This window comes from Apteryx rowi, unplaced genomic scaffold (genome assembly GCF_003343035.1).
Source record: "Apteryx rowi isolate R43461 unplaced genomic scaffold, aptRow1 scaffold_125, whole genome shotgun sequence".
Classification (NCBI taxonomy): domain Eukaryota; kingdom Metazoa; phylum Chordata; class Aves; order Apterygiformes; family Apterygidae; genus Apteryx; species Apteryx rowi.
Window position 1 is genome coordinate 957,449 of NW_020447475.1, and position 24,785 is coordinate 982,233.

Below are 24,785 nucleotides of genomic sequence, written 5' to 3' on the forward strand. Positions count from 1 at the left end.
AGAAGAAACAAAATGCTGATGAATAAAAGCCGGGATCCAAAAAAATATCCTCAACTTAGTGATACTACAACAGACAAAAAATATTGTAAAAATAAAATTTCCCCTTGCTCTTCCAGCTATTTTCAGGGAGATGAAAGGGGCCATTATGCAACAACAGATGACAATAAGTGAATTACCTTTCATTATCCGGAAGGGTTAGCCACTGCAGTATTGTTAATATTCTGCGTTCATGAGGGATGACGCTGGACCAAAAAATGCAAAAAGTATGCCTTGTTATCACAGAATACAAAAAGCATCAAAAAAGCCATACTATGAACTGATTCTGACATGATTAAGACCAAACATCATAATGTCATTTTCTTTTAGTATGTTTTATCTTCTCTCTTCTCATTTGGTACTGATTCTTATTTTGTAAACAGAATCACTTCAGATCTGTTGGATGTCCACATACTCCAAGAGAAAGATGATTAAATGCTTGCCCCTGGAGTGAGAACTCAAGGCAGTAAGTTTAACTGTTCTAAATCACAGTGAAGAAGGATCCATTCCTGTAGCTAACCCAGGTAAACCAGTTTTATTCACAACAGCACTACCATTGAAGTCATATGGACAGCTGGCATGAATAAAAACCATGAAATTGCTCACGTCAGTACGAGTTTACACAATCATCCTTCTCTGGTAGTCTTGAAGATACTGGAAGAGTTCCCACTTATTTACTAGAAACCGAACAAAGGGCTAAGCCAGTGCAAATCAAAATAGATCCATTTGGAGCACCAGGCCAGCAACACAGTAACTTGCACAACTTTGACAACTTCTCACTCTGCAAAACATGTTCATCCTATTTCACTGTTTGTATCCTGAGACTTCTTGCTTGGCTGCTGAGGCCAAAATTCACGCTACGAGAATGACTAACCTTATAAACAAGCTGTTAAACTTCAAAAGTTCTCATCTTAGGAAAGCTCTACAGGCCACTGACCATGCTATTAATATAATATAGTAGCATTTGTCAATCCAGATTCCATCAGATCAACAGCAGACTCCTGAGCCAGGAATCAAACTCAATCATCCTGGATTCACCATGCTGAATCAAATTCAACATTATTTGGAAGCATATCCAACAGCTAAATAATGATGTCCACAGCCATTTTGAAACAAGTCAGTTCTTAATGCCTTGCAGAGCAACACTGGTCCTGAGTCTCCTGCTATGTAAACAACTTTCTGTTATAAAACAACTGTAAGAATGAGAATTCATGCTAAAAATTTGCAAACTGGGCAATACTCAAGATTGTTATTCCACTTTATGGTATTGCATATAACTGGGCAATACCATAAAGTGGAATAATAATCTCAGGTATTGCCCAGTTTGCAAATTTTTATTAGAGGTGCAATTTGAAAAATCTACATTATTCCAACTCAGTCATTTGAGACTGAAATCATTTTAACACTTATGTTTGCCTGAAAGACAGTTAATCTAAAAATTTTCTGCCTCAAATTAAATAATAAAGTTTTAAGGAGGGTATATATTGTTCATACATAAAGTGGCTGAATCCCTCCCTTAATATTGACTTTTGTATGAACTATAATTGGTTACCTTCCATAACATTTTATATTCCAAGCATGCAAATGACCACCAGCCTACGTGTTTATGATGACCATCTAGTTGTAATCTTTAGAATCATATAAATTTCTTTGTTTTGTAGAGCACTAGATCGAAGCTCTGTCAAATAGCTGGTTTGCAAGCCTAAACGTATAATCATCTTTGTACATGGTACATTTTTATTATTCTCTCCAAATATGATATTTAGAGTAGCAAAGAACATTATTCTTAATGGAATCACAAAAAACAGGGAAACTCCTTGGTACTTCAATCTTCACAGTTTGCCCATTCTCTTCACTCCTGGGATCATGCTGCCAAAATGAGAGGTTGATCCACAGGAATTCCTCAGAAATGATCAAAATTTCTTCATTTTCATGTAGGAAGATTTTTCTTAGCTGGGACAAGGGAAAAATAATTTGGAACAGCAGAGATCCTCAAGACTGTCGTTAAGAAAGGGGATTTGGATATCTTATTCAGAGGTTAAACAGACTGGAATGTAAAATGAGTGTCTATTCTAATTGCTTTTGAGGCAATTAGGCTGCTGATGTCAAATGACATAAGAGGACAATAAAGGAGTCTTCCACAAATATTCAAAGATCTAGAAAATATTGCTATCAAAACTAAGGGACAAAACAACACACAGTCAAATGAAGGAAAATAATTTTTGACAGTCACACATCTTTTGTTCAGACAATTGCTAAAAATCAGTGTATGAACTTAACTAAAACAAATGCTACAATTTGCTGTTTTATCAGAAATATCACACAAAGGGAACACAAGAGGGTTACAGACACAGCCTCCAACTAGGCAGACACTGAATGCTTAGAGCAAGGAAAACATCTTAATAAACACTTGTATCAAATTAATTCTGAATTATTCATTACAAGCCTCAAGAAAACAGAGGGGACTTACACAGACCAGAAGAACGTGCCAGCTTTCACTCCTTGCTTGGCTGCAGTAATCCAAATCTAATGAGGAAAATATAAGAGGATTAGAATGTGTTCAGGTCTTTAATGTCCCTCTAAAATCAAAAGAAAATGTTTTCAAGACACATTCTTCTACACTGAATCTAAAAATAAAAATTGCAGTCTTCAGCCTGCATCCCTAATTCAAACACTCGGAGTAACAAACCCATGCAGATTCTGTAGCAGTGAATCGGTGCTTTACCAGCTATGCCATAAACGATTTCAATCCTGAATATCTGTGTTGCTTTTAATGCAAAGCACTGAGATGTGTGGCCAGGCACTTCTCCAGGATAACACTTAATTTTCAACAGCAGCCATATTTCACCTGAGCACTTTAGTGTTCATTTTTTGGAGAATATTCAGTTAGGAAACTACTACACATTTAAGATCACAGCATAAAACTACTCAGGGTCAGAATAAAGGTCGCTCTATCCCAGTATTCTACCACCAGGAGCAGTCGATAGAAAATGTTTTGGGAAAACGTATACAAAAAAGGGTGTAGACACAGTGAGCAGAGGAACAAAGAAAGCAGAGGGGGACTCTTTCCTCAGTTGGAGTTTAAGAGCTTTCCGAGCTCACCCAAAATGGTAATTGATGGGAATGATGGAAACAATCTCCATGAATTTATCAAATCTTTTATTTGAACCCATCTATTTTTCTGGTTTCCACAAAAGCTTGTAGCAGCAAGTTCCACAGTGTAATTGCACACTGCATGGATGTATTTTTCTTTTGTTTGCTTTAAGCCTGCCAGTTTCACTGAGGTTAGGGTGAAGTTTTCATACTGTGAAAACAAGTTATTAATCCATTCTCTTCCCATTTCTGTATACCTTTCATGATTTTTATAAGCCTCTTCTGTATTCCCCTCTACTTATTCCCTTTCAAGTTGGAGCAGCCTTGGTTTGTTTGACCTTTCTTTAATGAAAGCCATTCCATACCTCTGGTTATCCTCATTATCATTCTCTCTCTTCTTTATTATATAAATATATATACACAAGGCAGGGGAGTGAGAATGATCAAAAATCAGGAAGCCCCAAAACTAAGGTAAGCACGCAATACAAATTTATACCCTGACAGAACTAAATTTCTTTTGCAAAGAACTACCCAAATTATTTCAAAAGCCATTTAAGCAATAATGGCTTAAAGACCAGTATTGTATATATAACTAGGTTACTTCTTCCCCATGTACATTATTTATACATACTGCATTTCATCTATTTCATGACAATTTAAGCCCAAACATAGTTCTGTTACTTGGTAAGTGCAAACCTACTGGTTTACTTTAAATCAGCTGCTTGAAAGTACATTCAAGACCACTATACCTTGCTGAGGTAGACACTTAAAACTGTCATCTGGGCCTGCATTATTCGTATGTCATGCCTGAATTTTTCACACGTTAGTTTTAACTGAAGCAAATTTGGCACAGTCTGATGAAAGATCATTTCCACACTGAGGTTATAGTAAATGGCAGATGTATCTGGACAATGTTATATTCATGAAAGAAATTGGGCATCTCTGCCCTTCAGTGCACATGTCTCCTGGACATACCTCTTCTCTGCATCATCCTCAGTTCTTCCAAATCTTACTGGACCTAATTCAGTTATACTAAAATCAAAGCTATAAAAGAACATTTGTCTTCACTTCATTCAAAATTTTCAGTAAGGTATCCTCTTTTCCAGGGGAGAATACATCCTCAGTAACTTTACAAAAATGATGGTTTACTAAATAAATGCAGCAAGAACAGGCACGAGAATGGCCATGGACTTGCAGCCCACTGTTCTCAGTTCTCAGGTGCTTCCAGGCAAGTCTGGTTTCAGGGGTGGCTTGTATTGATCTGTGCTCACACTGCCACTAGATGGGAAGTTCCCCCAGCATCATCCCCCAGCCTACATAGCTCCAGCCTTGCATGGTGGCATGGACCACAAACGGATCTGGTTGAAAACTAACTCTTCAAAAAGAAAAAAAATAAGAGGTTGAAATAGTATTGGAATTTTGTTTTGAATTGTTGAATAACGGGGACATTGTTTTTAAACATTCATATAGTACTAACCCTGACAGGACGGGACAGAAAAACGCAGGTAAACATGAGAAGAGATGAGGAAGGGCTTGCCCTTTCGCAGATTGTGTTACTGAGCCCATGGCTGCAGTCAGAGACACGACTAGCGCAAGGACACATCCACAAGCTCACTTGTGGCACACACTTCAGCATGGGGTATACAACCCCAGCCTGGATCCTGTGTCTAACTAAAGCTGGTGCTAGTCCATATCCATTAGTGGTTCTTGGGCTACCCAGGTGAAAAGCACCCTTAAAGCAATAACATTTTCCATTGTGTTGTAGATACACTCCTAGAGCAGAACCCCCTCGTGGCAGAGAAGAGAGGTCAAACTCAAATTCAGCATGAGGAGTGTCAGCTCCACTGCTGTTATGCTCTTTGGTCTTGCTGTATTTGGAAAACCATTGTCCCTATAGAGCTGCAGCAGATTTATTTTTCTTTGAAAGTGTTTGTGTTCCTGCAAAGTTTAAATAATTTTGCAGATATCTTTGGGCAGTTACCAACAAACTAAGTTCAGGGAATTTGGTATCTGGATTTTACCATCTGTTAACTCTCATTTAGCTTTCTAGTACTTTGGACTGCACAGATCCAAGCGGTCTGATCTGTCTATGGTTGGCCAGATCAGATCAGCCTTGTTCCACATGCAGCAGCTCAAGTTGTCCTGTGCAGCTCCTGACTCTTAGCCCTGGTGAAATTACCCACGACACCATCCATTTTGGGCAGTGATTTTAAACTTGTGCCAAAAGACAGCTTCTCTCTGGCCAAGAAGTTGGTAACTATTTTTTATTCCAGTCCAGCATACAGCATGCTTTATGAATGCCAAATGAAAACTGCATGACTGCCGTCCTGAACAGGAGGCAATGCAAGCAACCATCCACTTCCCACCTGTGTGCAAAGGTCAAAGACACATGCAGCTTTAACCAGCGCCCCTCACAAGACACTGATTCTAGGAAACTTCTGCAAAGCTCTTGCAATACCGAGTTCAGGATAGGACAAGAGACAAACCTGCAGGGTGAAAATTTCTATATTTTAAACCAGTCCTTGAAGAGCTGTTCCTATACCGGGCTGCAGAGTCTGACAATGTCCCCAGGACAAGAAAAGTAGGGAACATCCCTAACTGCGCACTCCTAGCGCCTCCCTTTGCCCAGTTGAGGTAGGCAGCAGTGAGGAGAGGGCCGGAYTTCCCCTTCCAAAGGCAGCCAGATGGGGAAAAAAGGCAGCTTCCCTGCTTCCAAGCATTCCACCTCAGGAAAACAGCAATTTAAATTGGTGTTAAATGCTGGGATGAGGTCACATGTCTGCTGGACTTGAAATAAGCTCAACAGCTAAGACAATGATCTGTTCAAGTCAAAGACCAACAAATCACATGGTCCACATCTGACCCCCATGTCTGAGAAGCGAGTCTGCATTGACTCCTCCTTTAACTCAGGGCTACAATAAAATGCTATTGGAGCCTAAAAATAAATAAATAAATAAATAAAGAGAGAGAGAGAGAAAGAGAGAGAGAGAGGAGCTTGGTTTATTTAAAACCAAAATGAGAAAATTCAGCACAATTCAACATCATACCTAAAGACACTACCCATAACTAAACATTTGCAGAGACATCTTAACGCATGCAGAGAAGCAACAGCAGTCCTCCAGGTCAGACATTTCTATCCACATTAAATACACTTTAAACCAAATGCCCAGTGTGTTTTAGAGCTGTGACAGTTATCTCTCGTGAATCCAGCAGCAGCAGTCTCAGATGTTCTGCTTCATTATCCAGACCTTTTACCACTTCAGCGAAATTAGACAAAAGACTGTCAGCTGGAGTAGGTGATGTGAGCACCTAAGTTTCCCTACTGTCCTCAGCTATAGGATAATAACTCCAGAAGAAAAGCATGGCAGCTAAGCCACGAGTGAACATCTCTCACAGTCTTTAAATTAAATTCATTGTCTTGCAAGACACGACACAAGTCATGTCTCTCCTGGGCTAACATACTGTCAATCAGGGTAGGAGAGAAAAGGAAGATGTAGCTGATGCCCTCTCAGTCTTATCCATCCAGAACAACAGAAATTAAGAAGGGAGTAAGAGTTATTGTTCCATTCCCTCTCTGCTGGTTAAAGTCACAATCTTCAAGTTAATTAATCCTAGATGTTCCAGCACTGCGCATGTAAATGTAATGTGTTATACTAGCCTCCGTGGCTGGTCACATCTGTTCAGGTCACTTACCATAAAGTTTGCTGTGTTTGGCATTGCAAGGTCAGTACCATTTGTGAGCTTATGTAATTTATTTGCCATATGTAAATAAATTGGATTTAACTGTTAATATGTTGGAATTTTATAGTTAGCTTTTTAACTATGTCAGCTGTGCATCTCTGTTTTGCATATGGGACAAGACTTTATCATCTTGCAAACTATATAAAGGCTATATTTCTGAATGAATTTGCTTAAGCAGAGAAGAGAGTAAGAGAAATAAAAAATTCAAAGAAACTAAACTGTATTCACATCACATCATAGGGATTAGAGAATACCTAACTTTTCCAATGTAGAAAAATCTGTTAAATTATGGAACCACAGATTCAACTCTAGTACACTGGCAAATGTCCCAAGAAATAAGATATGTGATTTGCTATGTGCATACCAAACATATCCTCTAATTTGAATTGTTATAACTTTTATATCCTCCATGCATGACTATAGCTCTTCTCCTTTGTTAATGGATAGAAACACACAGGCTAAGCAACACTGTGTGGCCATGCCATAGGGAACGTGGACGTCCCAAGTTCTCCCTCTCTAGTTCCGACTCCTAAACAAGACGCGTTTGCACACAGCTTTTACAGAGAAAAATCAACCAAGATAGCTGTCAAATGGTGACAATATGCACAAAAAGTGCTGTGTCTCTCTACTTTTAATCTTCCGTGAAGAAAGCAGCCCCAGGAGTTTTGCAAAGGCTGCCCGGTGCTTGTCGCGCTAGGAGAGACCGGGCAGCGGCGCGTCTCAGGTCAGGGCTGCCGGGAGGGCCGGCCCCGGGGGAGAGCTGTGCAAACGCTCTCCCCGCTCGCCGGCCAGCGGAGGAAATTGCTGTCAGGAGCAGAGGTTAGGCACACACCAGCTGCGGCCAAGGAGAGGGAATGCTCGAGCAGGAAATCCCCGTCGCGCCCAGAGAAAGGTGGGGAGGGGGAAATGGCAGCGTTTCTCCGGTAAACAGAGGTGTACAGGACCGGGCAGGGGTGTACAAGCGGGCAGGGTTAACGCTGGGGTGCACCGAATGCAACGCTCCTGCGCCGCTTGCATTTGTCCGGCCAACAAGGTAAAGCGCACAGCGGCCGCTTCCACCCTCCTTACCCCTTTAACAAGACGTAAAGGGACTGACAGCTTTGAGCACCTCAGCGTTGCTCTCTTGCCCAAACAGAAGATTTTGGTGCAAGAAGCTTCTTAATTAATTAACTAGACAGAATCAAAGGGCCTTGTTTCTTTTACATGGTTCAAGCCAGGGAAAAAAAACACTTCTCAAGATCCAAAACTTATAGACAGACCTCTCTTCTTCCCCCAACCACCTTCCCCCTTCTTCTGGCGACAAAGTAATGGCAAAACATGATGGCTCAGGACAAGAGCTCAGGATGAAAAGGCGGATGGCAGCTCTCCAGAGAGCCCTTCCTCCTCCTCAGCTGTAACTACCACCTCAACACTGAGGTTGGCCAGGCAAGAACAACGAAAATCAAGTCCCTTCTGTAACCCTTAGACAGTCCAAACCAACAAAATTCAAATTAATTGAAGAGCAAAATGATTGTTTTTATGCCAACAATAGCTTTGATATGGAATTTGAAATTTAGATAAGCATCAGAAATATACAGTTAAGATGTGTAGCAATGATGCCCAGTGTCTACAGACTATAAAAACAGCTTTATGACATGCCGTGACATAAGTCACTTGCTTAGGAACGTGATGTCCCTTTTTTAAGGCTCAGCTCCACATCTCAAGCTGAGCCCTTTTGAAGGGTTATTTTCACTTAAAATGGCTAGTAATGTAAAGCTTCATAAAAGATGCCCTAAACAACCCTCAGTAGTGTAAGATATTTCTGAAAGAGAAGAGTCTTCCGAGGCAAATTCAGACCCCAGCGGCGCTGCCTTCTGAGGGGGCCTCTCTGTCTCCACTGACTACTGAATAGCAGTTTTATACCTGCCACCTTCTGACCTCAGGAGGGTCAACGGATTATTTCTAAGGATCATGAAAGGTCATTAAGAAAAGCAACATATCACCAGTAAGCTTAAGCTCACTACACCAAATTACTCATTGGAAAATATTTAAGATGCCACAAATGGAAAGAGATGGAAAACTACTGCTAAGGCAGCTGGGGGCCTAATTTAGGCAGTTCACTTAAGTGCTTAAATTTACATGGAGTAAACAGAGTCTCAGTGTCATGAAAAATAGAGCGGTGAGAGGCTGCAGAAAAATAATGATGATGAGTGGTTATGCAGGTGTTTACTGTCAAACACTTTTGTTTTAAAAAACAAGGTATTTTATGTACTAAGCCAGAAAACTAGGTCTCAGGAGGTCACGCTGAGACGCTGAGGAGTTAGAATGCCTTGAAACACTTCCAAACTACCTTCTCCCCCCTCCTCCTTTTCTTAATGCTCTTAAAATTAATTTCTCATAACTCCTGATGTGGAAACACTCAGCTACTCATCTGCCAAATCCTACTGATGTCACATGGTATTCTGGATGTTTCCCAGAAAGATGCTGACTATGAGAACAAGTAATTAAAAAAAAAAAGTTAACAAAGAGTTATACAACAGACCAGTTTCCATGAGCAGGCAAGTATTTCAGAAATGATCACCATTAAACGACATTCTCCTCCAGCCAGTTTCAGCCATTATACGAGGCTGGGGATCCTAGACATTTTTATTGCTTTCCTGGGGAAAGTAGGCAGTTTTAGGTTACAATTCCTAACCAAGTACCACTCCAAAGTTGTCCAAGTACTCCAGTTTGAGACCCACGACATAAAAGAAGCCATCTAAATAAATTTTCCTGTAAAATACTAGACAAGATTTCCCTTCCCCCCCCCCCAATTTTACTCTCTCATCTTTGACTACTCAGCTATCTTTGTTAATCTACATCAATGTGATATTTAGAGAAAATTATTAAAAGGACTTGGATTGGGAATGTGCCTCAACCATACAGACAGAGAGGTTTTCTTCCTCATCAAAACCTGTCCTCTGAGTTTTAATAGCTCATCTTCACTTTTTCTTCACTTTGCTAGTGAAATTGTGCCAAATGTGCAGATCTTCCATAGGCAGAAGGAGGATCATTTACGTCAATATTTCTGCAACAGAGCTACCTTCTTCCTACCCAGCCACTACATCAACTCTATCAGATTTGCCAAACCCACAGGTTTCCCTGCAAGTTTGTAAGCATCTGGGCCTGAATTATTGTCCTTCCTCTATGCATTTGTTTCCAATTCTCCAAAGATGTTTCTAGCTTATTATATTTTCTTTTTAACACTTCTCCAGATCAGCTGTTTTATTTTTTCATCCATACTTGTGTACGCAACACTTTCCACTATCCTCTGAGAATCTCATTCGGCCTGTGCTGATCCACTGGTGCACAGCTTCCCTCAGCTCTTCTCCACTGACATTTTTCATGACCCCTGTTCACAATCCATCGCAACTTCTATGCTCTGGAACAATACAGGTGTTTCTAATGGGTGGGTGCAGGAATTATCCAATATTCCCTACTCAACAGAGTAGGTGATGCAATATTTTTAGAGAGATATGTGGTACTTCAAAAATATTGTGGTTTAAAATTTCCCCCAACAGAGGAACTAACTCCTACCTAATTTTGATTAAGGTAAGATGCACAATGAAATTAGCAATGCTTAATTAAATTACAGCTGCTTAAGAAGTTGTCACACAGCAGCTGAGTCACAATATTGCCTACGAGCTCGATGTTTGACTGCAGCAAAACGGGTTGGCTTGTAAGGACCTGTGGCTGCTGTGGCTGAACCTGAGACAGATGAAAGGGTTACCTGCTGCTGCTCTTCCATTGCATGTGTCCTCCATCCTGCCTCTCCTTTGCTCACATCTACCAGGACAGCAAGGCACAATTCTTCACCCTGTCCTGTCCAGAAAAGCCATGCTAAAAGCTAACCAAGGTCACAGTTGGGCAAGGGAGTGACTACACTCACTATTATGCTGACAAACTTTACAAGAGAACAAATATCTCATCTTGGCTCAGCTACAGCCAGATACACGTGCCGGTCACGCATCTGTCTGAAGCTCTAAATTGTCTTGATTTGCATTTGTTGCAGACTAAAATCACTCACAAATAATACACACTAATTTGATAAGCCCCCAAACCATCCAGGTAACTCCCTTTAGTCTCTTGGGATAATCCTATCTTAGAGTTTGGGGGCTGACACATGACCATCCTAGAGAACAGCTCTGACAATTTATGGCATTCCCAATCCCTTCCTGATCCCCCCCACATCCATCACCCGTCTTGTAGGGTTATTTGGTTGGGGCGTTTTTAAACAACTCTCCAGTACAGATTGTAGTTACCCAAACAATCAGTTCACTGACACAGTCATGCAACTTGGCATGTAAAATCTGTTAGTTTAATTTAAACCCACTTTCACTGGCAGTTTAAATGAAGCCACCACAGCATGCACCAACAGGAGAAAGTGCAGCAGAAGCAAGGGGACTGACTTAGGGGGACCTTAGGGGACCTCAGCAGTGCAGGACACATTGAAGGAGACCATTTGCTTGCCCAGAGTAAGGATTCAAGGACAGAGAAACAACTAATTCAATACCAGTCTATGAGACAGTGCCTAGTTCAACCATTGCTGCCGTGTTCAAAGCAGAAATTAATTCACAAACTTCTACAGCCTCTGCAGCAAGTCAGGTAACAGCAATCACTTGTAGACTTAACAAATAATAATTATGAAGTTGTGCCACGCTACTCTGACAGAACATTAATACTCCAACTGCCACAAAAACATTACTAGGACGAAAACCTGAGAAATCCTTAATGAAAAGGAAACATTATGCCATGGTGACGAAAATATAGTAATTTGTGTTAAACTGCTGCCTAAAGTGAGGGTTTTTTCCTAGCCACATCTAATTTATACTTATCAACACAAGCACCGTTCCATAATCAATGGTTTTATTATTCTGAAAAGCAAAAGCCAACTCAAAATGTTACATTAAAATGATAGACACCGGGCCCACCGTGGGGAGATTAGGTACAAATTGTTCACAGATGTATTTTTTTAATTATTATTATTGGCTGTGTTCCACAGCCCAGGGGGAGGGGAGGAAGGAGGGAGGGAGGAGGAGGGAATCTGAAACTTACTGGTTGACCTCCCCACCATCTGTGATTGAATTTCTCTCGCCCTCGAAGATTGAAGCTGGCATCAAACACTGGGTCATACATCGAATTGCCAACGATTCCGTGTGATTCAGGATAGAGTCCCTTTGTGCAGAAGTAGATTAATTAGTAAAACCCTAACACACACAAATCCAGTTCTCCATAGCTATCCACAAATACACTAAATTATTTTAAAATGGGTATCCTTTTAACTGCAAGCCAGAAAAGATTTTCATTTTAAGATAAGCACATTTAAAACTGACTGTAGTAATTAAAGCAGTAGGAGATGATTGAATTGTGTTAAAAAGCACAAAAACTCCTGTTACTGGATACTTTAAAGTATTTTCACACTGGATAAAAGTTAGTTCGGGGCCATCTAAAGTAAGCAAAAATTTATAAAAAGAAGATTGATTTGAACTTTCAGTTCCTCTTCATGAATACCCTTTCTGGAAACAGTAATTCATTCTTTGGTGGCAAGAGTAACACTTAGCTTTTCCATTTTATAATGTTTTATCTTCACCTGTGCCTCTGTGAGATAAGTATTATTCTCAAGAAGAAACTGAGGCAAATCACCCAGAGCCATGGCTTCACATCACAATTTCCCCAGCAGTAAAGGTGATTTAAGAGGTTTCTTCTCTCCTCCCTGTCTCTCAGCCCACTCCCATCCCCAGCTATTTATTTTTCCATTCCTCCTTTCTCTTCCCAGTTAACACTTGTGCAAAGGCTGCAGCCTACAGAAAAAAGAAGGGAAAAAAAGGCGGCTGCAGGTCGGGAAGGGTGGGAGCCCCCTGGCCCAGCTTCAGGGGCACCGTCGCTGCCATGCAGGAGTGTCTCGCAGCCCCAGTGGGGACAGACTGGCCGCCAGCATCGCCACCAGGGTACGGAGGTGACACTTCATTTTATAGCAGAGCCAGCGCGGCATCCAGACACACTCAGCAGCTGTAAATTGTGAAGTCAGCTGTTAAGTCAGTTCCTCCAGTGAATGAACAACTGCTGGTTGTATTCTGGTGGTAGCATTTCTTTCCCCCCCCCCGGCAAAAACTGTGACCTATAATTACACAGCAGTACAAATAACAGCAAAAGCAGGCATAAGAAAGCACAGGAAAGCTGTAACACAGTGCATAATGGTGAGATACGCTTTATCTGAGAACTTCAGAACGTTCAGGAGAATACTTAACCTAACTGAAAGCAGAAAAGGATGGACAGCCAAGCAGCTTTAATAAAAAAATCTTGCCTCCCACAACCCACATTTCTAGTGAAGTGCAACATTTTATCATCAAAAAAAAAAAAAAAATCCTTCACAGAGACTTACAGTGGCAAGGGTGTACAAGTTGGGGAAGGTTTTTGTAGGGTATACAGGTCTCATATAAGGAGAATGTGTTCCACAAGATCCTGAAAAAGTCAATAGCAAATGCAAACATTAGGAAGTGAAGCCAGCATACACAGAAAACAAAAATAAAAGATGTCATTTGCTTCCTGCAGAAGCAAACTGCAGAAACGGGTTAAATTTTAACTGATTCAAATGAACGTTCTGCACTATAACAGTGGTCAACCTTCCCGCAGGACAGTGCACTCGCACACTCTTTGCACTTCACAAAACCCAACTAAAATAATAATGCAGCCACAGGACTATGAAACCAGCTAGATTTCCATAGACAGTTATCTCTTTTGTGTCAGCCTCCTTCCAGATCCACAGTCATTAGAAGTATCTTGTTATTAAGTAAAACAGCAGGAGAAAATACAGACTAATTTTAAGTGACAAGATAAGAAGCAGCTCTCTGCCCACTCCTTGATTGCCCTGCACTGCTTTAGCCAGGGAGCTTCAAGCCACCAGCAGATACCATCTAAACCAAAGAAAACCATCTAAACCATCTATTCCACTTTCATGGAAAAAAAGATTTAACCGTTGTCGGACCTTTGAGTCAGAAGGGCCCTGCATTTGGCCCAGCCCTTCTACCAGCCAGCACCATGCTGACTTCCGTTCCTCAGTAAACAAAGAAAACAACTGGACCGCAAGAGATTGTCTTTTGTTCATTGTAACAAAGCAGATGTACTTACTCAGTTTTTCAATATTGGGCATGACCTTGTTCCCTTTCTTCATATATGATGCACGGAAACCATCAACAGAGAAGATGATCAAAGGAGGACGAACAAAGCTAAAAGCAAAACCAGGAGGACTGTAAGGCAGCATTTCAAAATGACTTTTTATTTCCACATGCCTATTGAGACCCCTGAAAATTTAAAGTACAGATACTGCAAGTGTTATATGTCTATAATTTTTTGCTTACATAACCAACCAACATAAACTACTGCGGTCAGTCAAGAGGCTGAGCTCCAAAAAAAAGACATCGTCCTTGAGCAGCTAAAAGCATACAGCCAATAAAGGCAAGTACTTACAGAGGAGATGGAGGAAAAAAGAATAGTAAGCGTGAGTACTCAACCTAGCACACAGTTTGTTTTTAAAAACCTTATGTCTCATGACACCTGGTCTTCACTCCTTACAAGTCCATGTGGTATTTCACATCTGCTTTATGGGGGCAAAGCCCGTTCTCACATATTAAAGATGACAGTACTCCATATTATTTTATTACACTTTCATTACTACTTCTACGAAGAGTTGAGCCCAGTCAGGCATAGATGTGTCCAGAACACACTTGGACATTTGCTATTAGTTGCCCACTGATGGGTAAGCTGTTGTTGGAGTCACTGGCGAGGCTGGTGCTCCTGCCTCCTCTGACCTGGCCTCCTCACCGCACAGTCTGAGCTGCGGCACAGCACAGCRCCTTAGTGGGTGCTTAACGTCAAGCATAACAGCAAGCAAACTGGTTTCAAAAATACTTGCATTCTTCAAGTTATTCACATGCTTGAGTACCTCACCCCCCCTCACTCAGGAAAATAGTACTAAAAAAGGGGGGGGGAGGGACCTGAAACGTGTTCACACGTGGCTCAACCTGAATTTTATTGAAATGAGAAAACATTTCCACTGACTTAAGGGAGTTTGGTTATCTTCGCCACACAGAGAAGTGAGGCAGGCAAACTGATCAGCAGGTGATCAAACGATGAGAGTTCCAGCCCACCTATCATACACCACTACTCATCCAGAAGTTCAAAGGGAAATGAGTTACAATATTATAAACCCAATTTTAGAGACAGTGAAACACAGGACAGCAACGAACCCACAGCCGTTCAGCGAAGGAACTGCAAGGCCAGCAAAGAAATCCAGCGTTCAAAGGCCCAGGGCAGAGCATGGACCATTGGCCTTGTTAAATTTTCTTTGAGGTTGCATGCAAAACACTTACCCTGCTGGACATTCAGGAGTCTTTATTTCTTCACAGTCATCATCTACCCAGTGGGTTTCCCCTATCAGGAAAATCACATCAGAGTTTTAAGAAAATCTGTGGACATGGCTACAGGTTTTACAGAAGATTTCAAAAAAAAATAAAGTCTAGCTCCAGTTAATGGACCAACTTGTCAAACTTCCTATGAATAACGATGAGGTCTCTTGTACGAAGCTGAACAACTGACCTGATTATATTCTATTCAACAAGAACATCCAGACTAGCACTGCTAGAAGTAGGTCTTAAAAATGGAGTTAAAGGTATCCTTTTGATTGCAGAAGACAGTGGTAAAGCTTTAGACACAATGGTCATCTTATTTTTATTTTATTTTTATTTTTGATCTGTCAAAAAGGGCAGTGCTACTTCTGGCCGTGAATTCCTACCCTCCTTCCCACCAGCTCTGATGTCTCCATGAGCTCATTCAGCTGGCTAAAATCACAAGACAAAACTCAGTCTGGGGAAGAAAAACAACCCTAAATAGTTTCCAGCTGGTTTAGAGAGCTGATCAGCTCATGGAAGGATCAGGTGAGACTCAGACACAGCTACAAAAGCATTAATACTCTTTCAGAGCTAAATTATGTTATGTAATCAACTATTTGAGTAATCTTTTTGCTACTGAATGCTGACTATAGAGCGGATAATGACCCGCACTTTCACAGGTCAACTGAAAAGCAAATTATTAGCTAATGAGGCTCACTTCCTGAACCTGGCACTATTAAAGGAATTGCAGTTCAATTAAAAAGGCAAAACAGAAAGCACCATAGAAAAGAGCTTCAGGAAATGTGTCCTGTAGCAATTCTAATTGACCATGACAGGAGGTGGAGGGAAGACTTCCAAGCAAAAAAACACTATCCTTAGATAGGCAAAGGCATGAATAAAGAGGAAATACTGTTCTCACATAAGGTTTATTCCTGACAGACTGCCAGGGTCATTGAGATCATTTGTTATTAACCAATCAAACAAAGGTTATGTACATTAAAGCAGGAGACATGTAAATTCCTCTGTCTTGACCCTTGTAAGAGGGAGCATACAAAAAAGGCAGGAACTGAGAACTATACCAGTATTTAAGCAGTCTCAGCCTTGGGTTTCTTTGGAGAGGGGAAGAATTCAGTCTGTTGGGACTTGCTGCAAGATGCATATTTCATTTTGATTCCCAACAGCAAAACTCAAGTAAAGAAGAAAAGCCCGATTCCAGTACATGGATCTGGACTATTACCACTTTCTGAACTTATGCAGCTGGCCAACAGAGGTGTGGAAGACAAAATTTCAAACCTTATTCCCTCCACCATTAAAGTGAATAAATGAAAAAACTAAGAACTAGCTGAAATCCAAAAGTGAGAGTATATAAGGCTTATTACTAAGAACTGGAAGACGCATTATGCAAGGCAGGACATGTTTCAAAAAAATCAGGGTAGAGGATGAAAATTAAGCTTTCACAGCCCATCCACCACACTGTGCAGGCAGGCCATATTGTGGCCGTGGTATGTCTGGAAGGTGGCACAGCCACCCCTACCATGACACCTGGAGCCTATGCCACACTCGATGCCACCCATCTGGGAGTTACAGCCCTTGTATTCACACAACTCCTGCCCCACAAGAAACAAAGCATTCAGGTTTTGGGCCAAGTCATTTGGGAAGAAGCTTTTGTGGCAGGGGTGGGGAGAGGCCTTTGAGACAGAGATAACATATCTAGTAACACTCAAGACCCCAGATATCTCTTCTCTCTCTGTGATGCAGACAAGTGTATCTAAACATCTTTGTGTTCTTTCTCCTTTAAACTCCTCTTTGTCCACCCACCTCTATTCTCTTCCCACCAGTATTTCTGCAGGCAAATACAATGTCCTTCTACTGTTGGCGAATTAGAAGTATCCAGCTCTTCTAGTGTTGAAAAAACTTATAAATACAGTTCTCCACATATTCTTCTTCCCTCCTCCCAAAAATCAGAACAAAATAAGGAAAGGGTTTCTCCTTTAGAAGAATACTTTTTACCCATAGGGCTGCCTTCTATCATGGTTGGAAAGACCAAAGACCTACCTTTGCAAACGACTTGGTAATTAGTACAACAATCTCCTCTACTTAAGCAGTCTTCAGAGCAGTGACAGGCATTGTCATCATTCCTGGTTTCTCCACAGCGATCTTTGGTACATTCCCAGCCCCGAGCTAAAATATTCACAGGGTAAGCAAGAATGAGAGATTATAATCAAAACAAAAAAGTACTCACTCAAGCTGTAATGACAACACTCTAGTCGTTAAAGTTGGATCTAAAGTTTATGGCCCTGTTTTAGTGAATTCAAGACCTCTGAAGGAGGTATGTTGACCATAAACAAAAAGGAGCCTTGTGTCCTGCAGATGCAAGAAGGGTCCTCCATCCACACACAAGTGCTTTCAACCCCCAGGTGTTGGTATTCCAAACTTTTTACAAACTGAATGCCAGCAAAGATGTAACTGGTGGAAGAAATAAGATAAGAAAGACTCCTGAAAGATAAGTGGAGGGGCCTGGAGCATAAACTAAGAATACTGGTGTTTCTTGGGTACTTTATTCTTTTTCTCCTAATTATTAGAGAGTTCAATGAATGGAAAATGGAGAAAGTTGAGAAGGGGCTATATGGCATGCAAATTGGTGCTTTACTCCTATCAGTTCCATGTGCACAAAGGCAGAAGGCACTTTCTAATACCTCATTGGGTGAGTTTCAGTACCAACCGCAAAAAATTATGAGAACAAGAACTGCTTTCCAAGGAAAATCATGGCACAACAGCTGTAAAATACTCCAGCCTTTCTCATCTTGCAAATGAAGTCAGGATCTAAGGGTCTGTCTAAATTAAGGCATTCTCTCATGGGTACCACATTGCTAGACTTAAGAATCAGTCCTGAGGGTGTAAGTGTATGGTTTTCCATAAGTCCTGGCCCAAGCAACAGGAAACTTTAAAGATCGCTTTAGACAACATGCACCCAGCAAAAAGCACACTAGAGCAGTTCTTTGTACCTCCCCCTGCAACCTTCTCCTTACTGTGGAGCTTTTTTCTATAAATATATAATATTTACAAACTGTAAAAGTGATAGCTATCTTAATAAGTGCCTATGGGAGTATACAATAATTTACACAATAGTTCTAAGAGCTACACAGGTATCCATACAGCTATGTGGATATGGTACACTGTGGACAGGAGGCTGAGGAACCAAAAAACTCTCCTTTTGTAGCAAACATTTTCTATTGTGCTGAAAGGCTTCAGAGCCTCACACCTTGTAGCCATTTATACCCAGGGCAAAACAGCATCAGCCTAAAATTCAGAACCTCTTGACCTAGAACCAAACCAGTTTTTCATACCGGATTAGCTCATAACTTTTCGGTACCAAGCTATTGAAATGATATGATTATATATAGAACTGAGGAAGTCAGGACTCTCAAACACGGCACATCCACAGGGCAATTACATTTTTAATCATCAGACTTCTTTTCTGGCTGTTTAGTAAGTGTAATTCTTTGATAAAGCAAGAAAAAGTTTAACAGCAAAAGTAGAGGGCACCTGTGTCAACTCTGACCACTGTACAAACATTCAAGGAGATGGGTACAACTAATAACTTAAATGCAGTATGTTAAGAAATAAAACATAACTCATGGCTCTCTTTGAAGTTGTCCTTGCCTATGAGTCATAAAAAAAAAAAAAAGGAAAATGAACTCAGTACTGTACTTCCATTCCCCAGGGTCCAGTGAGTTGAGGCTGAACGTTTTTACCAGTGTGTTATATGTATCCTGACATCTGGAAGTAAGAGTCCGGAGTGATGGTAACAAGCTCAGTCTATCACCTGCAGCTCCCTTCGAGAGGACCCACACAGCTGAAACGCTCACCACTTCAGAGGCGCTTATGTGAACAACCACAACACACAATCCACAAATGAGCATTAATTGCCCAAATATCAAGTTTTTCGCTTGGGAGAGAAAACAATGGCTGACACTGGCAGACCAGCGTCCAGGGTTTACGATGGCCATTTTCATTCTAACCTGGAGGGGAAGCGGGTGCCTGAACGCTGATGGCTGTTTCTAAGGAGCATCAGAAGATCTGCTTTTCGGGTGGGAGCTGCTACGAGGAGTAGGCTGCCTTCTTCTGCCCGCAAACCCTTGGTGGAGCTGGCCAAAGCCTGGCCGCGAGGGGCGGTGGGTGCACGTCCCTCCCGCTCCTGGCAAGGAAAGGCGGGCTGCGCGCTGGGCTGGGCGAGCCTGCCGGGAGAGGCGAGGCAGGGACGCGGGTTACGGCAGGGTGCGCTGGCTTATAGCGGCAGGTCCAGGCCGCTCGCATAAGCCAGGCGTCGGCGGCGCCCGGCAGGAGCCCCATCGTACCTGTCTTTAAGCACAGATCATCAAAGTCGAAGCAGCAGCTGTTGTAGCTCTTGCACAGGTTGTCACAGCGGCAGCCAGGAGGCTCTGCCTCTTGAAGTTCAAAGCATCTGTTTTTGCAGGAGCCAGAGGTACTGATCCAGGGGGAATCTGACAGGACTGTGTGGAACAAGAAACAGAGCAACATCCGTCAGGCCGGCAGCGACGCGACTGCTCGACTGGGAGCCACCCTGATGAGCGAGACCTCAGCCGCCTTGTTAGGTGAAGGGAGGGCAGAAGGAAGAGGAGAAGGTTTGTTTGCAAAAGCAAAAAAAAAAAAAATCTAATAAATTCCAAAAAGGCTGCTCTTTTTGGAAAAAGGGGGAAAGCAGCATGCTGGATAATGTACTGCAAGGAGACAGACCTGGCTTTACCTCTGCAATAATCAAGAGATCATTAGCAGAAATGTATTGAAGTCTCCCAGGCCCAGCTGCAGGAGCTGCAGCTACTGCTCAGAAGCAGGCCTTTGCAGAAACCGAGGGACGTTTTCATGGCTGGCTGGGCAGTTCGCTTAGGAAAGGGCTGCAATTAATCTACGTGCAGTCAGCACCACTTGGTTTGCTATACTGGAAGGCGCCAAATCAACATCAAGCGTGAAAGAAAACTGTAAGATGCTCTATAAATTAATGGAGACATAGGGCAAGGCTTTTGGGTGGGCTTCTACAGAGCATTAAATTATAAAATTTAAACAATGACACAGAGGTTTATGAGAAATCAATGTATTTGATGCCTATAACTAAACGGAGGACTGCCAGTCTAAAACCATGAAAACCATCAGACTTCAATAATCTATTAGTAAAGTTCCTTGTTGTCAGAGCTGATGTGTGCTTCCCTGCTCCTTTCTCAAAACTTTGATATTTTATACATCTATCCTATCAGAGCTACAGGGCAGCTTATATAAAGCAGAAAAAATGTTTGCTGCTCTCTAAGGATAATGATGTTTTATGAAATAGACTGAACCAAATGCATGTTACTCTTTAGAAATAGAGGTATTCCAAGGAAAATTTCACAATGTCTTTTGTTCCTTGAGAGACCTATTAAAATTAAGACTTTGAAATTTTCTTGGGGTTTGTTTTCATTTAAACCACATTTTGGTTTTGGTTTTGGTTTTGGCAAACCTCACCACAATTAGCAATACAGTTTTAAGAGAACTGATGCAATGGTACTTTTGGGAAACACTTATTCTGGTCCTTTTCCATATATACATATTTTCCTGCTCTTTTGCATAGCTGAAAGTTTAGTCTCTGCATAAACTGAGGAATAGTCTCTTCCTAAATAAGATGACATTATCCCAACACTGTGAGAGGATATGGAAAGGAAGATGGAGGGGGAGTTGGGAGGTGACATTGCAGTTAAAGCTGATTTAGTTGATCTCCCAGCTCTGAACTCCAGTCCTCCTGTTCACCCACTTGCCATGCAGTGGCACTGGCACTGGTCAGACAGCAGCGTAAGCCAGTTCAGGGAGTTAACCTGGCAAAAAATTAACCCTACAGGAAGATAATGGAAAGAAAACATGCCATGGTTACAGTCATGGATCATGACAGTGGCAAGGCATATGCATATGACTGCTGGAAAAGGTAACAGTAGGCACCTGTGTTGAGCAAGGGAGGCCTTGCTTTTGTGTGATTTTAAGTCAAGTCAGTAATGCTTGTAGCAAGTAGCAGTGGCATGTTCGCAATTAAGTTTTACTCTGTAGTTACATACCCTGCAAGCACGCCTTTAATGAATCATCAATATTTCGGCCATCTGGAATTCCAAGGAGCTAACGGCAGTGTATCTATTCAGGCAACTCATGGACCATTACTTTCTTTGCTCACATAAATAGACCATGAAGCTATGTTAGAAAGTAATCACATTAGAATTGTTTCAATGTATGCTAATACTCAGATTTTCTTATCTAGAAGCCTCACTCCTTATTCTTAATGACAGCTGCTTCGCACCAAATGCTCCTGAAAATCTGTTGCTGAAGAATATTTCTACATTATTTAACTCTTCTACTACCATCCCTTTGGAAACTACATAGTTTATCTTGTCATCAGAATCACAGATGCAATAAGTTACAAATCTGGAGCCAAAAGGTATTATATACTAGTGTACACTATCTATCCCTTAACATTGTCATTGCCCCTTCATTTCAAAGGGATGCTACCTTTAATAATCTTTAAATGAGAGGGAGACCATTTCACTAGGTCAAAAAACACATGCCAACACACATTCAGAAGAACAAATGCTAAAATCTGGCTTCACTAGAACAAATTGCCCATGGAAGTTGTAGGATTTCCAACACTGGAGATTTTGAAGAACAGGTTAGGCAAAGACCTGTCAGGAGAACTTTAGAAGTAATTGTCCATATCTTGGGATATAGAGAAGGTCTAGATAGCTGTTCAAGGTCCCTCCAGCTCCATCTTCTATGACTGCAAGAAGGGTTAYGATTTTATGTAAGAAGGGCTTGTCTGGCTACCTAGTCAGTTATTTTTTTCCCATCTCTGACAACCATGAGCTACAGTTTATTACTGATGTGACAAATTATCCAAAATGCCTTAGCGCTTTCAAGTCATACCTCTTGACTCAATGTAGGACACTTTACATATAGCAACACAAAGAGGACTTGGTTTAACTCCTCTGATCTCTGAATACATTAAGACCATTCCATTGTTTATTACACTTGACCTTGCCTTTGCAGCCAGACCATGATTTTCAGGTCGTGCACAATGCCATGGCATGGGTACTGGTGCATGCAGAATAGCTTGAAAGTATATCATCAGGAGCTCCATCCATGGTGAACAATTTCAAATTAACAGAAGCCCCTGCATGGAACAAACTCACAAAATTTCAAAATCCCTTTCAGAATTGCTGGATTCCTCCACAGCTCCTGCCATCAGACCTGCCTCCACCCAGCCAGGCAGATGGACCTCAACATAAAGATCTTTCTCTCCTTATTTAACACTTGGAGTTTTTCACATCTTTTCCCACACTTTCTTTTCAGCCAACTAAGCTGAAAACAACCATCTAAGGACGATGTTTTTTATCTCATAAGTCATAGATTAAAGAAGTTACATGGGGCAATAGTGCCTTTCTGATTTAGTTCATGGAGGTTATCGTGCTTCCACTGCGAATGCGTTATATTCACCTTGGAAAGCACCCTATCAAATTACTTGGTCTGATTCCAATATAAAAAAAAGGATCAAGTCTGTTTACTTCCAGTAATATTTCAGTCATAGGACTACACTATATAGACATGTTTACATAGTCTTTCCAAGAAGGAGACTGCCTGGTATGAATTTAGCATTTTCAGCCTATATGGAATAACCAAGTACCCAAATGTCTAGAAAACTCTAGAACACCAGTTTTGCTACGTAATAATATTCATATTGTGAACTTGCATTTTCTTTCTGCAGAATGCCATTGCAATAAAAAAATTTCAAGGAAAAGTCATATAAAGTGAAAATACACCCTAACTATACCAATACAAGAGAGATTGGATTCCATTTTTAGCGACATTCTTAAAAGTGCAGTGAGGAGGAAAAGGAAAACTTCAATGTTACTCCTTTTGAGATTTAAGCTATCATCCTGTCCTGACCAAGGAATATGCTTCAAGAGAGTATTAAGGCCATTTTTTCTGAAAGTGCTTAACAGAAGTCTGGAAGACTCATACAGCAAATAACTTAGAAGGCAAAGTTATGAAAAAGTAGCAGCCTTGGCTCTCTAATTTCCTTGCTCTAGAATGTTTAAGTCAAACTTAGTTCAATGAAATCTTTTGTTGGGTACAAACAGCAAACAACTCAAATGTATAAAAGCATATATATATATAGATAAGAACACTGTAAAAAGAGAACAAGAGATTTTTTTTCTTTCTTAGCCATTATAGTAGTACTTTGACATGGATGTGTAAGGGACTCAGAACAAAAATCATGTTGGTTTTGATTCATAAAGGAGTTCTACACTAGATTAAAACTGAAATTTGCATATTATCATGGCATAACCCTGGAGAAATAAGACATTGGACACGTACAGCAATGGTTCTTAAAGAGACAATTTTTTGTCAGGACAAAACAATTAATTTTAAACACCAAGAAACTTGGAAATATATAAGCCAAGGCAGAGTGGAGCTGAAAGAGAATATACAGCAATCTTTTATTCTGGATATTTCAGGGGACTGGGCTTCTGATGAAGTACTGCTGGGAGTCATGCAACTACAAAAGCYTAAGCAGGTTCTTTGATCACAGTGTTTTTGTCTTGTTAAAGCAAGGCACATGCTCCAGCACAACAGTTTCCTTCCTCTTTCAGACAGGTGTGGCTATAATATTTTATTCTTAGCTATCACATCCAACTTTTTAACTGAAATAAAAGTACCTAGGCTAGCCTAAAAAAGGGACAAAACCCTCCCTTACTTCTCTGTCTCTCATTGTTGCACTCTAGATCACTCTAGATCTAGACTACCTCAATGCCAGGGTCTGGTCCAATCCCAACAAAGCAAATTTTCCCTAAACTGCCCAAAATACCACATCTCCTGTCTTCTTGCAAGAGACCCTTTATTTCTTACTGTTCTCCCAGGATGCTGAGCTAAACCTCCGGCTATTGGAAACATTACGCAGCTACTGTTCCCAGCCCTGCGGCACTGAGCAACGTGCTGGTTGCTTCAACAGAGCTGGCACTGATGAGCTGCAACTGGTCCTCAGTATCAGACCTTTGGGACATCTGTAAAAATTAACTGAGCAGCCCTGTCCCAAACCACTGACAGTCTCCAGCAAAAGCAAAGCAATTGACAGTCTGGTGTTGAAGAAATGAAACACAAATCTTTCACGTCACTATTACACACGTTACCTAACTGCTCTACAGTTAATGTGCTAGGAGATAGAAATAGAAATAAATTTGTTTTTCCAGCAAATTTGTTTTACTGCTATATACAGGCCAAAAGCAATAGCCACTACCTTTTCAGTTACCTAAAATGCCTCTGCTCAGTCGTCAACAGCCTTGATTGCGGCTGCGATTAGACAGCAATTCTTGCAGAAGACAGGGGAAAGATGGGATGGATTCATTACCAGGAACACAACAAACTCAGGTCACAGTAAAGGACTTTTAATGAAAATTCACAAGCTATCATTACAGCTAGGTA

At 41.1% G+C, this 24,785-nt stretch overlaps 1 protein-coding gene across 3 annotated transcripts in view; it reads right to left on the reverse strand.

Annotated features, from left to right (window-relative positions):
- ENPP2 (ectonucleotide pyrophosphatase/phosphodiesterase 2) overlaps nucleotides 1-24,785 on the reverse strand; it is a 57,853-nt gene that overhangs the window by 31,605 nt on the left and 1,463 nt on the right. For all 3 annotated transcript variants that reach the window (XM_026055687.1, XM_026055688.1, XM_026055686.1), the window contains exons 3-10: nucleotides 19,634-19,789; nucleotides 17,331-17,456; nucleotides 15,258-15,318; nucleotides 14,017-14,114; nucleotides 13,271-13,350; nucleotides 11,944-12,063; nucleotides 2,507-2,562; nucleotides 177-242 (exon numbers count right to left, since the gene is read on the reverse strand). In XM_026055687.1, coding sequence (XP_025911472.1) covers nucleotides 177-242; nucleotides 2,507-2,562; nucleotides 11,944-12,063; nucleotides 13,271-13,350; nucleotides 14,017-14,114; nucleotides 15,258-15,318; nucleotides 17,331-17,456; nucleotides 19,634-19,789 — 763 coding nt within the window. The remainder of the gene's footprint in view (nucleotides 1-176; nucleotides 243-2,506; nucleotides 2,563-11,943; nucleotides 12,064-13,270; nucleotides 13,351-14,016; nucleotides 14,115-15,257; nucleotides 15,319-17,330; nucleotides 17,457-19,633; nucleotides 19,790-24,785) is intronic.